This window comes from Balaenoptera acutorostrata, chromosome 18, assembly GCF_949987535.1.
Source record: "Balaenoptera acutorostrata chromosome 18, mBalAcu1.1, whole genome shotgun sequence".
NCBI classification, from domain to species: Eukaryota; Metazoa; Chordata; class Mammalia; order Artiodactyla; family Balaenopteridae; genus Balaenoptera; species Balaenoptera acutorostrata.
Genome location: NC_080081.1, coordinates 47,382,982 through 47,395,371, shown reverse-complemented (window position 1 = coordinate 47,395,371; position 12,390 = coordinate 47,382,982). Strand labels below are relative to the sequence as shown.

Below are 12,390 nucleotides of genomic sequence, written 5' to 3'. Positions count from 1 at the left end.
TTTTGGCTGTGTTGGGTCTTCGGTTCGTGCGAGGGCCTTCTCCAGTTGCGGCAAGCGGGGGCCACTCTTCATCGCGGTGCGCGGGCCTTTCACCATCGCGGCCCCTCCCGTTGCGGGGCACAGGCTCCAGACGCGCAGGCCCAGCAGCTGTGGCTCACGGGCCCAGCCGCTCCGCGGCATGTGGGATCCTCCCAGACCAGGGCTCGAACCCGCGTCCCCTGCACTAGCAGGCAGACTCTCAACCACTGCGCCACCAGGGAAGCCCAGGCAGCACTCTTAATCCCCTCTCCTCGCGCACCGCACAACAGAGAGGCAAGTAAAAGTTCTTGCCTCTTTGGCAGCTCTAGACGCCCTCCCGGACACACTCCTTGGTAGCTGTGGCGCACCAGCCCCCTTCAGGCTATGTTCACGCAGCCAACCCCAGTCCTCTCCCCGGCACCTGACTGAAGCCGGAGCCGCAGCTCCCAGCCCCCGCCCGTCCCGGCCAGTGAGCAGACAAGCCTCTCAGGCTGGTGAGTGCTGGTCGGCACCGATCCTCTGTGCGGGAATCTCTCCGCTTTGCCCTCTGCACCCCTGTGGCTGCGCTCTCCTCTGCAGCTCCGAAGCTTCCCCGCCGTCTCCGCCTGCGAAGGGCCTTCCTAGTGTGTGGAGACCTTTCCGCCTTCACAGCTCCCTCCCACTGGTGCAGGTCCCGTCCCTATTCTTTTGTCTCTGTGTTTTCTTTTTTCTTTTGCTCTACCCAGGTACGTGGTGAGTTTCTTGCCTTTTGGGAGGTCTGAGTTCTTCTGCCAGTGTTCAGTAGGTGTTCTGTAGGAATTGTTCCACATGTAGATGTATTTCTGATGTATTTGTGGGGAGGAAGTTGATCTCCCCATCTTACTCTTCTGCCATCTAGAAGCTCCTCCTCCTTATGGCATTTTTGAAGGACTTTATAATGTGAGAAATTGCTTTTGCTAGGAAGTTATTTTTTTCATTTCCATAATATATTGTTATCTCTCTAATCATCAATATGATAGGGAAAAAAGAAAACTAAAATTAGTAGCGTTTGGAAGCTTTTTTTTTTATTAAAGAGCAATCTGTTGAATACTTCTTTGAAGTATAAATTGATTTGCAAAACAAGACTTTTATTAAGGAAATTTTACTGTAATTGAAATTAACCTCCATATTATAAACTATGACAGTCTGATCTCTTTAAACAGTTAGAAATCACTTTTATCAGCATTCCTATGAACTGTTTCTAGTTAACAGCACTTCTGACACCAAGTGTGGAGTTTTCTTTTCCACATCAAGCAATTCTCCAGTTCTCTCCACTTGGATACCAGGTGGATGTCCTAAAATTTAATTCAGTTCTGACACTAACTACCTGGAGTTAGTACAGACCCCATAGGTTAAGAACTCAGTCTCAGAAGACTGCCCCTCACTTCAGGTGCCAATTGAAAGTAGTAGGTTCTGACGTTATCCACTCTTCTGTCCAACTTGGCTATAAATTAGGGGTTCTCAGGATCCCCTGCTCAGATTTGGTAATTTGCTATAATGACTCACAGAACTTAGGGAAACACTTTACTTGCCATTACTGGTTTATTATAAACGATGTTATAAAAGATAAATAGCCAGATGAAGAGGTTAATAGGGCAAGATCGGGAAGCGTCCTGGACACAGGAGCTTCTGTCCCTGTGGAGTTTGGTGTGCACCACCCTTCTGGCACATGGATGTATTCACCAGCCTGGAAGCTCCCTGAACCCCATCGTTTATGGGGTTTTAATGGAGGTTCATTACATAGGCCCGCTTGATTTAATCACTGGCCATTGGTGATTGACTCCATCTCTAGCCCTCTAATCGCATGGTTGGTTTTTCCGGCAACCAGTCCTCACCCTGGAGCTTGCTAGGGGCCCATTAATAGTCACCTCATTAATATAAACTCAGAATGCTCAAAGGCGCTTATTATGAAGAACAAAATGTGCTCCTTACCCCTGTTATTCAGGAAATTTCAAGTGTTTTAGGGTCTCTGTTCCAGGAACTGAGGACAAAGACCAAATATATATTTCTTATTATATAACAGTATCACAAATATGTTGTTTGCTAATAGATTTTTATGTCTAAAAATTTCATTTTGAAGGTGATTTCCAGATAATATTTTTCTGTCAGATTATAGTTTTACTATGCATTAAAATGAAATTAATTAAAATGAAATTCTTGCTACCAAAGCTTATCATCTTTGTTGAGAGGTTTTAACTGTGTTTTCTTCTTATGGGAGCAACTTGGCAAATACTTCTGAAAATCATATGTCAGTTTGGGTTTTGGAAAGGGGAAGTAAGGGGAGAGCCTTTGCCTAGTTATTGAAGTTAGGAATAAGATATTTTATATAGTTTGAAATTAATAATAGAAGGCTTTTTTTCTATTTCCTATAAGAATATACTAAAATGAGTAGATTCCTGGTACATTATAAGTGTTGTTAAATATATTTTTAATGTAAAAAATCTGTTTTACAACCCACTTTTCTCACAGAGCTTGTCAAAACACAATAGAAGCAATATTGGAACCGAAGGTGGACCACCTCCTTTTGTGCCTTTTGGACAGGTAATGACTTTCATTATGGCAGATGAATTTTAATCAGCAAAAAGTGTTTTTCATTTGTATTCAAGCTTTGTTTAGTTTTGTGCTGAACTGTTCACTCAGAGGTCATAGGAGTTATATGGAAATATATTAACTACAGGAAATCAATAATTGTGTTTTTTTTCTAGTTATTATAATTAAGTTTTTGTGTAGATTCTTTTCTCAAAAGCTGTTAACCCAAAGATTGAAACAGTTAAGAGACACACCTGAAATGCAGCTTAAAATTAATTAATATCAGATGGTGGTGGGGGCATTATTTTTGAGAGAGAGAGAGAAATGCAAAAGTAAGAAGACAAAAATATGCTATAATTTCTCACTTTGTTCATTAAAAACAAAAGAGGGAGAAAAAATAAAAGCATCAACAGAAAGATTGACAGGAGACAAAAGAGTGAGAACATGAGGGCAGGGAAGGGCATCACTGCACTTCAGGAGAGCCTGCTGTCCCAGCGGTCCCTTCCGAGATTCTATTGTTCTGCCTTGATCCAAATGCCCATCTCAGTCAGGTACTTAATTTTATTTCCAGTTGGTATTTTCATTTTCAACTACAGCAGCCCTGATTCTTCTCTCACATAAGCTAAAGGCTTTCCTTCTGTTTCCTAACTTTCAACCCTCTTGCTGCAAAATGTTACCTTGAGGTAGCTCCTTAGCTGACCAATATCTTGTGTCTTCCTGGTTGTGCTAAGCATCAAATTGCCTTTAAAACAATCTCCTCCAGCTTGTCCCTGCTTTATACCTGAAGAATCTGAGAATAATCCCTGTGGCTGCTTGCTATTTGCAACATGATGCCACTAAAATTTAGCTCTTGGTAATCTGCCTTGCATTTGTGCTGCATTTTCCTTCAAGAGTGCTGGCTCAAAGTGAAGATGAGTTGGGGACACAACAGTTAGGAAACAGAGACCTACATCTCAATAACAATTAAAAAAATTTTGGTATGAAAGACAGGTACCTAGTTGATCAGAAAATAAGTGGGTAGGATCAGTTGACTGGCATCCTCTTCAAAACCCTTTTTGGAGGGTCTACTCAAAATTACATAAGGCATTCTTGCATCGTGGCTATTTTGAAAGTATTTAAAACATATGTCATTTTTTATTGTGCTTTGGAACATGGGACAGTCAAGATAAAAGGAGGCATGATCTATGCTGATGATATTCTTATTTCTATCAGTGAAAAACCCCAAGAATGAAAACAGAGTGTAAACATTTTAATAATTTATATTTGAAAATAATAAATGCTGTGTTTGTAAGAATTTTCTTTCCGCTTAAACATTTTGGTGAAAATATTTCTTTCAAAAATTGCTCACAGAGACTTAAGATTTAATTATTTTCAAGAATTTGAAGTGTGTTTATAGCTTTTTTTGTATTAGGAAGTAATAGTTATATTAAATAATATTATTTGTTTATGAAGTCCATTGTGAAAATCTGTTATTCAGCATCTTAGCCTTGAACATGGGCTAAAGACAGAATATGCTTGGCTGTGTGTTAGAATCAGCTATTTTATATTTATATTATTAAAAATCAAAAATCTGTATATTTGTCTAACATTTATTTGAGAGCATATTTTTATTCCTCTTTAAAATTATCAAGTTGAAAAAGGTTCATTTTATAGGATTTTTGCTGCTAGAATTAGAAGAGAGAACAGAATTCAGGACTTATTTTTAGACAATGATGGCTTTCTTAATTTGTCTTAAGAGACTAAAAACCTAAAACTTTGCAGCCTGATTAGGGGGAGGGAGTATGTTTTTAGCTTTTGGCTTATAAGTTGAGAGACACCTTTCTATATGTTAAAATAACTATAAACCCTCATGGATATTGTGGCATAATGTGGAAATCAAGTGCTTAATAAAAAACTGAATTTACTTCTTGTGCAATAGTCTAGACTGTTTGAAATTTAAAATTATTTTAAGTCATTATCCTAAAATGAAACTTAGATCTTTTGGTTTGATGTATATTTTAAATATTGGGTTGGTCAACATGTTCGTTCGTAAGATGTTACAGAAAATCCCGAACGAACTTTTTGGCCAACCCAAAATGTGCCCTGTTTTAGACTGCCTACATTTAGTGTAGCTTTCATTTACCAGTTACAATTACTTAAAAGTTACTTCAATTAGTTTTCTACCTTTATTTTTAAATCTATGGGAAATAATTGTATTTTTTATGGGCTCTTAGCTGTTGTGATACAAATATTTCTTTTGAAGACATTACTTTCTTATGAAAAACTTGAATCTCTTTTGGAACTACTGAAACAATTTATTTTTATTTATTATTACCAGAAGTGTGTATCTCATGTCCAAGTGGATAGCAGAGAACTTGATCGAAGAAAGACATTACAAGTTACATTGCCTGTCAAACCTCCAAATGATAATGATGAATTTGAAAAGCAAAGAACTGCTGCTATTGCAGAAGTTGCAAAGAGCAAAGAAGTAAGAAACTAAATCATTATGAATTTCTCTTATTCCTTGCCATTATGTTCTATTTAGATTACTCACAATCATTATTGTCTTTTCACGTAAAGTAACTAATTGAACAAACTTTTGACATTCTTTTTCCATATTCCATCAGTAGAAAATGCCCTGGTGCCTTTTGGAGTCTTATGGTTACACATTTACTCATAAACATTCCTTTTCCAATCTCCTTAACAATTCCATTAAGTTACCTTTGCTAGCAAACCACCCTTCTTTTCTCCCACTTTCTTTTCTTCTTAACAGTATACAAGTGAACACAACTTTTTTTTTTTTTTTTTTTTTTTTAATGGCAGAGGGTATCCCATTATTAGTTGGGATAGATGATACTTTCTGAGGATAATTTTCCCCTATAATAGAAATTTTTGAGGAATTCAGGTAAACATTAGAAGGTAAATCAATGGCTCAGGATTAACATTTTTGTCAGTTTTCATTCTTAAATCTAATGTATAGTAAAAAATAATTTTTATCTTTGGATTATATGTGCATTTATACATACCCTCCTTTATCATTTACTACTGCTAGCCAAAAGGTTTTCTTTTCATTATTTTTAATTGCTTGCTTATTTGAAATAGGTTTTTTCTCTAGTTATTTATTAATTTTTAGATTTTGACAAGAAATTTTAGTTCATGAATTGGTTGCTTAGATAGACTTTTCTTAACCAGTGGTATTGAAATAGGTTTCTTTATTCAGAACCAGTAATAAATCTTAGCTAACAACTGTTTTCCTATTTAAATTCAAATTTTAAGTAGGAGACTTCTTGAATTTTGGTAGTTCTTCCTGCAGTGTCTTTCTGTCATGTTTATGTAGGGGACAAGAGCACAAATTCTGGAATCAGGCAGACAGGAAACATATCCTGCTGACAATCTTGGATAGGTTACTTAAGTTTTGTACCATATTTTCTTTATCTATGAAACTGTGAGAATTAAAATTGCTAATCTTTAAAACATTTAGAATACTACATGGCACAGATCATGATATTGTTACTGAACTCCAGTTTGGCAGCTTGTCACTCAAGAATCCAATGCTGAGAGTGTTGGGTTAAAGGAAAGATAGCTTTATTGAGGAAGCTGGCAATCCTGGGAGAAGGTAGATGCATGTTCCAAAAAACCAACTCCCAACTCGCCAGGTTTTGCTTGGAGATTATATAGGGGAAAGAGGAAAGGGCTACGTGCTCATGGGGAGGGTGCTCTCTTCTATTTTCAGAGATGTTTTTCTTGATCACACGATTCCAAGTAGCTAGCAAGTCTCGCTTGTGGTTGGAACATTAAGTCATAAATCTTTGATTACCTGTTCCTGGAGAATAAGGAACAAGGATGAGGCCTACAGAATAACTAATCTTCAGTCTTGATATATATCAACAGCTTTCTTCATCCAACAAGCTAAGCTAAGTTAATGGTAAATAGGGTAGAAGTCAGGCATAGTAAGCATAAGATCACAGCCATATCCTAACTAAGAAATAGAGTTGGAATAATGCCGAGAAGCTGAGAGCCCCTAATTATAGTCTCACTGCCTCAGTTACAATAGTCCTTTGCTAAAAGCCTTCAGTAAATGTGACTATTGCTATTCCTCAATGTTTTCTCTATTCTAAGACACTTAAAAATTATTTTTAGTATTTCTGAAATTAATTCATTTTGCACAGTTTACATAAAATGCATTTCTTCTTTCCCAAAAAGCTGTTAAAATTATGGAGTTTCAGAAAAGGATATTGGGAGTATATCAATTTCTTAATGATTATAGGAAAGTTGTTCTTTTGATTTACATTTTTCTCAGACAGACTTTCTTTCCAAAATCTTGTTTGATGTCTATTTTCTGGAAGATGGGACTCAGACAAGTTAGGAAATTACTGAAGTAATCCAGGGGGAGAAAAGTTTTTTGTAGCAATGGCAGCTGTGTAGGTGGTGCAAAGTGTTCAGATTCTGGTATTTTGAAAATACAGCCATCAGAGTTTCTGAGAGATTAAAGATGGAGCTTGAGAGAAAAAGAGGTGTCATGAATGACTTCAAGGGTTTTGGCCTGAAAAATTGACAGGTTAGAGTTGCTTACTTTGTACTGGAGAAGACCAGGGTGGAACAGGGTGTTATTAATATAATTAGTATATTAATACTGAGGTACCTCGTAGGCATCCATGTGGTAATGTTTAATAGGCAGTGATACAGAGAAGAGTGTAGCTGAAAGGTGAGCTTTGGATTGGATGTATGCATTTGAAAGTGGTAGGCGTATGGATTATATTTAAAATCATGAGGTCAAATAAGATCACCAAGGGAATGAGAGCTGAAGGGAAGAGAAAAGGAGAAGGAATGAACCGTGTAGCATTTCAACCTTACCAGTTGAATGAAAGAAGTTGAACCAGCCAAGGTGTGACCAGTAAGATAGGATCAAAACAAGAGAATACAGAAATTATTTCATGGAGGATGGTGTGTTGAATTTATCAAAGACTGTTGAAAAGTCCTGTAAGATGTGGCCTGAGAATTAATGTAGAGTTAGAGGAGTCATTCATTCTCTCCACATTCCTTTATCATTCATATAGATGGTGGTAAGATAAAGTATAAGTGTGCAGATATCAGTGGGTGGGTTGATGTGGTAAAAATTATATAAGTTCTTTAGTGATTATTTCCATTTTTTCAGTGAGGAAGTAAGCATGGTCACACGGGCACAATGAGGGAGAAGATGTTTGAGATTTGAATAGTGAGGAGAACATGTAAAATAGTGGTTTTTATTATTTGTATTATTTGTCTACTTTCTTAGATTCTAGAATCCTATTACTGGATCATGAATATAATGTAACAGATTCCTAGATAGGTTTGGTGCCATGCTAAAGAAGATTGGGAGGGTGAATAGGCTAAGAAAATGTAGTAAGATTGCAAGACAGCATTAAGGCCCACTTGGGGTTTATGGTCGTGATGATGTCACAGATGCCTAATTCACATAATATGGATGGGATGGTGTCCTGTTACCCAACAGGACAACATCAGTTACCTTATGGGTAATGTTTAAGTTGTGATGTTTCTAGATATTTGTATGTTTAGTGGGTAACGACTGTTCTAAAGTAGTGAAAAGCAATTCTGAAAATGCTATTTATCCTATTCCTTAATCCATAAAATGGAAAGAAAATAATAAGGAAATGCCTCCAGAAGATGGTGCTATTTCACTGGCACCAAAATAAAAAGCACTTTTGGAGTTACGTAATTTAAATTCCAGAAATATATTTAATTTGGAACAGGTCAGGCTCCAGACTTTTCAGGTAACTATGTTCTAATATATTAAGCAAAACAGTAATATTGCCATCTGTTATGAGTGTTTACCATGTGCCAGTTATTGAATTCATCACTTCATGTTGATGATGTCATTTAATCCTCGCAACATCCCAGTGAGGTAGGTGTTTTTGGGCCGTGCCACGCGGCTTGTGGGATCTTAGTTCCCTGACCAGGGATTGAACCCCTGCCCCCTGCAGTGGAAGTGTGGAGTCCTAACCACTGTACCACCAGGGAATTCTCTCATCCCTGTTTTAAAGATGAGAAACCCGAGGTTCATGGAGGGTAGAAGTTAAGTGACTTGCCTGAGGGCAGGAACTAGGAAGTGGCTCAGTACCGATTTAGTCCCAGCCTTCTGTAGCTCTTAAGCCTGTATTCTTACCTGTACTACATTGTCTCCCAATCTAATAAACTTTGTATCACATTAATATAAACTCACATTTTTCCTTGTGATTATGTAAGCAATGACTATCAAGACATTCCAAAGCTATTTTTTTTCTTTTTTTGCTGGGATTGCAGAAACCAAAAATTGAATGAATCCAGTAATGGGTCTTTGGTCTTTGAAGATGTACTTTTAATTTTGATTTGAATTAAACTTAAATATTGTGGTGTATCAACTACCTAATAGAGATATTTAATATGTTGTCCATTGATGCTTATCTCACATCATTTTTCTATTTTTCAGGTTCTATTTCTTTACATTTTCATCTGATTCAAAATAATTTCCCTGTCTTATATAAATGTATATCTAGCATGTTTTCTTATTGTAATCATTTTAAGATACATTAAAAAATATTGATAATTATATCTAATAAAAATCAAGTCTTGGTTTCTGCTTTTATTAGCTCTGTTAGAAAACTATAAAGATATTATATAACCAGATATTTAATTTAATATTGTACAAATAACAACTGCGGAATGCTTTTCAATCATGAATTTGTATCTTTCCAAACCGATGTTTTTTATGTTCTAGTCTTTCCACTGTAGTTTTGACAAAACAAAAATGAGATCAGATTCAAATTTGATTACACATATAATTATTCAATTAAGTCAGACAAAATAAGAAATATGGACTTGAAAGCTTTTATACATAGTTGGTAAGATAGAGCATATTTGGTAATTAATGTAAATAATAAATTAGTAATGAGAGTTTTAATCCCATGTTAAAATTTTTATTATTTGTCTACTTTCTTAGATTCTAGAATCCTACTACTGGATCATGAACATAATGTAACAGATTCCTAGATAGGTTTGGTGCCTTGCTAAAGAAAGCCTTGCCATGTAGCTGGATTTGTAACTCAGGTCTCATGATATCAGTCAAGTATTTTACCCTAGAATAATTTTTGACATCTAATCTCCATAATACTTGTACTATTTTCTTTTCTTTTATATTGTTGTCTACTTAAGTTTATTCTGATGATTTGCCTTGGAAATTTAAAGATTATAATCATGTAATTTTTTTATTGCCTCACCTGGACTTGTGAGATTATGACTAGTAGATATTTAGAAAGAATTAGTTAACATTTCATTTTTTTCCTGTAAAACATAATTAAGAAACTTAACTACTTCAGTTTTTAGTCATAGCTTAGTCTTTAGAGCTTTTTAAAATGTTATTTATTTACATTTCTTTTATCTTTCTGTTATCTGAAGACCAAGACATTTGGAGGAGGTGGTGGTGGTGCTAGAAGTAATCTCAGCATGAGTGCTGCTGGCAACCGAAATAGGGAGATTTTACAGAAAGAAAAGTCAAACAAATCAGAGGGAAAACATGAAGGTGTCTATAGAGAACTGGTAAGGCTGAAGAACCAACCACAAAGTTTATGTCTTTTTTTCTTTAATAGCCTTGATTTTTTTAATTCTTTCTCAGAACCACCACTGGCTTTTTGAGTATATTATAAATAGGTGTCACAACTCTAAGAAGGCTTTCATTAAGGATTCCAGTTAATAATTTCCAGTTATTCCATGGAAAATTTGGATTGGTTGAAAAATAATTTACTTAAGTAAAATTTACGTTTTACTTAACTTTCTAATGTCTGAATGATGTCTTTTAGAATGGATTGATAAAAAGTCATCAAGTTAAACAGAAAACGCTCAATGGAAATTATATTCTAAAAGATGATGCATCAGAATCATACAGTTATGGGCCGTTCCCTACCCTTCCCCACATCTTTTCTCAAATTTTGTCTAAAGTGATTTTGTTTTGTTGTGTTCTTTGGGAAAAATATATTGAAATAGTAAATGTATATTATAGACTCAATTGCAAAATATTCCTGGATTTTTGAGATAATGGGAGGAGTCAGAGATATTTCTGGTATGCTACAGTGTCCTCAGATATAAGGGAACTGACAGGAATTCATTTTCCTCTGCCTTTAAAGGTTAAATGACTTTGGGTGATTTTGTCTGTAGGGTGCTAAGACTAGCTTAAATAATGGGGTTTCATCATCTCATATAACAAGAAATTTGGAGATAGGTGGTTACAAAGATTGGTAAATTCAGCAGTATAACAGTGTTGGAGCTCTGGTGAGCATCTCTCTAGTTTCTTGGTTTTCTTCTCTGGGTTACAGGATTCTCTGTGTGTTAAGTCTTCATGCAAATAGTTCAAAGGCAAGAGGAAAGGAGACATTTATCTGGGTGTGGGTCTGTTTTTTCAGATAAAAAAATAATTTTGGAAATCTCCAGTAAATTCCGTCTATGGTTCATTGACTAGAACTAGGTCACATGCCCACTCCTAAATCAATCACTAGCCAAGGAGAATAGATTTATAACAGAGCCAGACTATCTTTTCCTTGAATACATGACCACCTCTTTCTTTAAAAAAAAAGTCAGTTTTCAGGTTTGAGTGGATACAGCAAGTTGAAAACTACACAGTCTCTAACTCAAGAAGCTCTTAAACTTGAGTGAATTGAGAACCCTCGTCTGGGGGTGTCTTGCCGTAGAACACCAAAGACCAGCAGTTTGGGATTGTTGTGAGGAGTAAAAACATATGAAGGGAGTGATATCACAAAGATGGCAGAATGGAAAGCTCCAGGAATTGGGCTGTCCACCAAAACAACTCTTAAGCTGACAAACATTGTCTGAAGCAACTATTTTACAACTCTGGAGTCCAGTCAAACTCTTGCAGCCTACAGAGTGGTGATTAATGAAGAAAGAGGCTGGTCACTGGCTGAGCAGGGAGATAATGGAACAAAGACTCCAGTGATCACATATCACAAGGAATAAAATCCTTACAAAAGAAAATCTGGAAAAGTTGCTAAACAAACTTACAGCTGCAGTCTTCATTAAGTAACAACAGCAGTCCCTGAGGAGGAGGGAGAATCTGATTTCCAAAATTACTATCAATACAGTATTCAGAATTTTCAGTTCTCAACAGAAAATTATAAAGCATACCATAAAACAGGAAAGTATGATCCACTCATCGGAAAAAAAAGAAATTGAAAGAAACTATCCCTGAAGAAGCTCAGGCATTGGGCTTACTAAACAAGAACTTAAATTAACTGTCTTAGAAATGCTCAGAGGTGTGAAGGAACCATTGACAAAGAGCTAAAAGAAATCAGGAGAACAATATATGAACAAGTAGGGAATATCAATAAAGATAAATTATAAAAATAAACAAAATAGAAATTCTGGAACTGAAAAGTACAGTAGTGGAAATAAATATTTCATTAGTCAGGTTCAACATCAGACTAGAGCAGGCAGAAGAAAGAATCAGTGAACTTTAATATAGGGCAATTGAAATTACCCAGTCTAAGATGCAGAAAGAGAAAAAAATGAAGAAAAATAGAGCCTAAGGGACCTATGAGGTACCATCAAATGTACCAACATACACATTATGTTGTGTATGTTCTCTTCCCAATAGAAGAGAAAAAGGGACAGAAAAAATATTTGAAGAACTAATGCCCCCAAATTCCCAAATTTGATGAAATCTACAAATCTAAGAAGCTTAGTGAACTCCAATAGGATAAACTCAGAGACACACCAAGACACATAATCAAGTTGTTGGAAGCTACAGACAGAGGAAATCTTGAAAGCAGTGAGAGAGAAGCAACTCGTCAAATACAAGGGATC

At 36.2% G+C, this 12,390-nt stretch overlaps 1 protein-coding gene across 2 annotated transcripts in view; it reads left to right on the top strand.

Moving 5' to 3' along the window:
- Positions 1–12,390, top strand: part of TDRD3 (tudor domain containing 3) — a 217,353-nt gene that overhangs the window by 126,801 nt on the left and 78,162 nt on the right. For both annotated transcript variants that reach the window (XM_057533172.1, XM_057533173.1), the window contains 3 exons: positions 2,506–2,577; positions 4,883–5,032; positions 9,976–10,116. In XM_057533172.1, the coding sequence (XP_057389155.1) occupies positions 2,506–2,577; positions 4,883–5,032; positions 9,976–10,116 (363 nt within the window). The remainder of the gene's footprint in view (positions 1–2,505; positions 2,578–4,882; positions 5,033–9,975; positions 10,117–12,390) is intronic.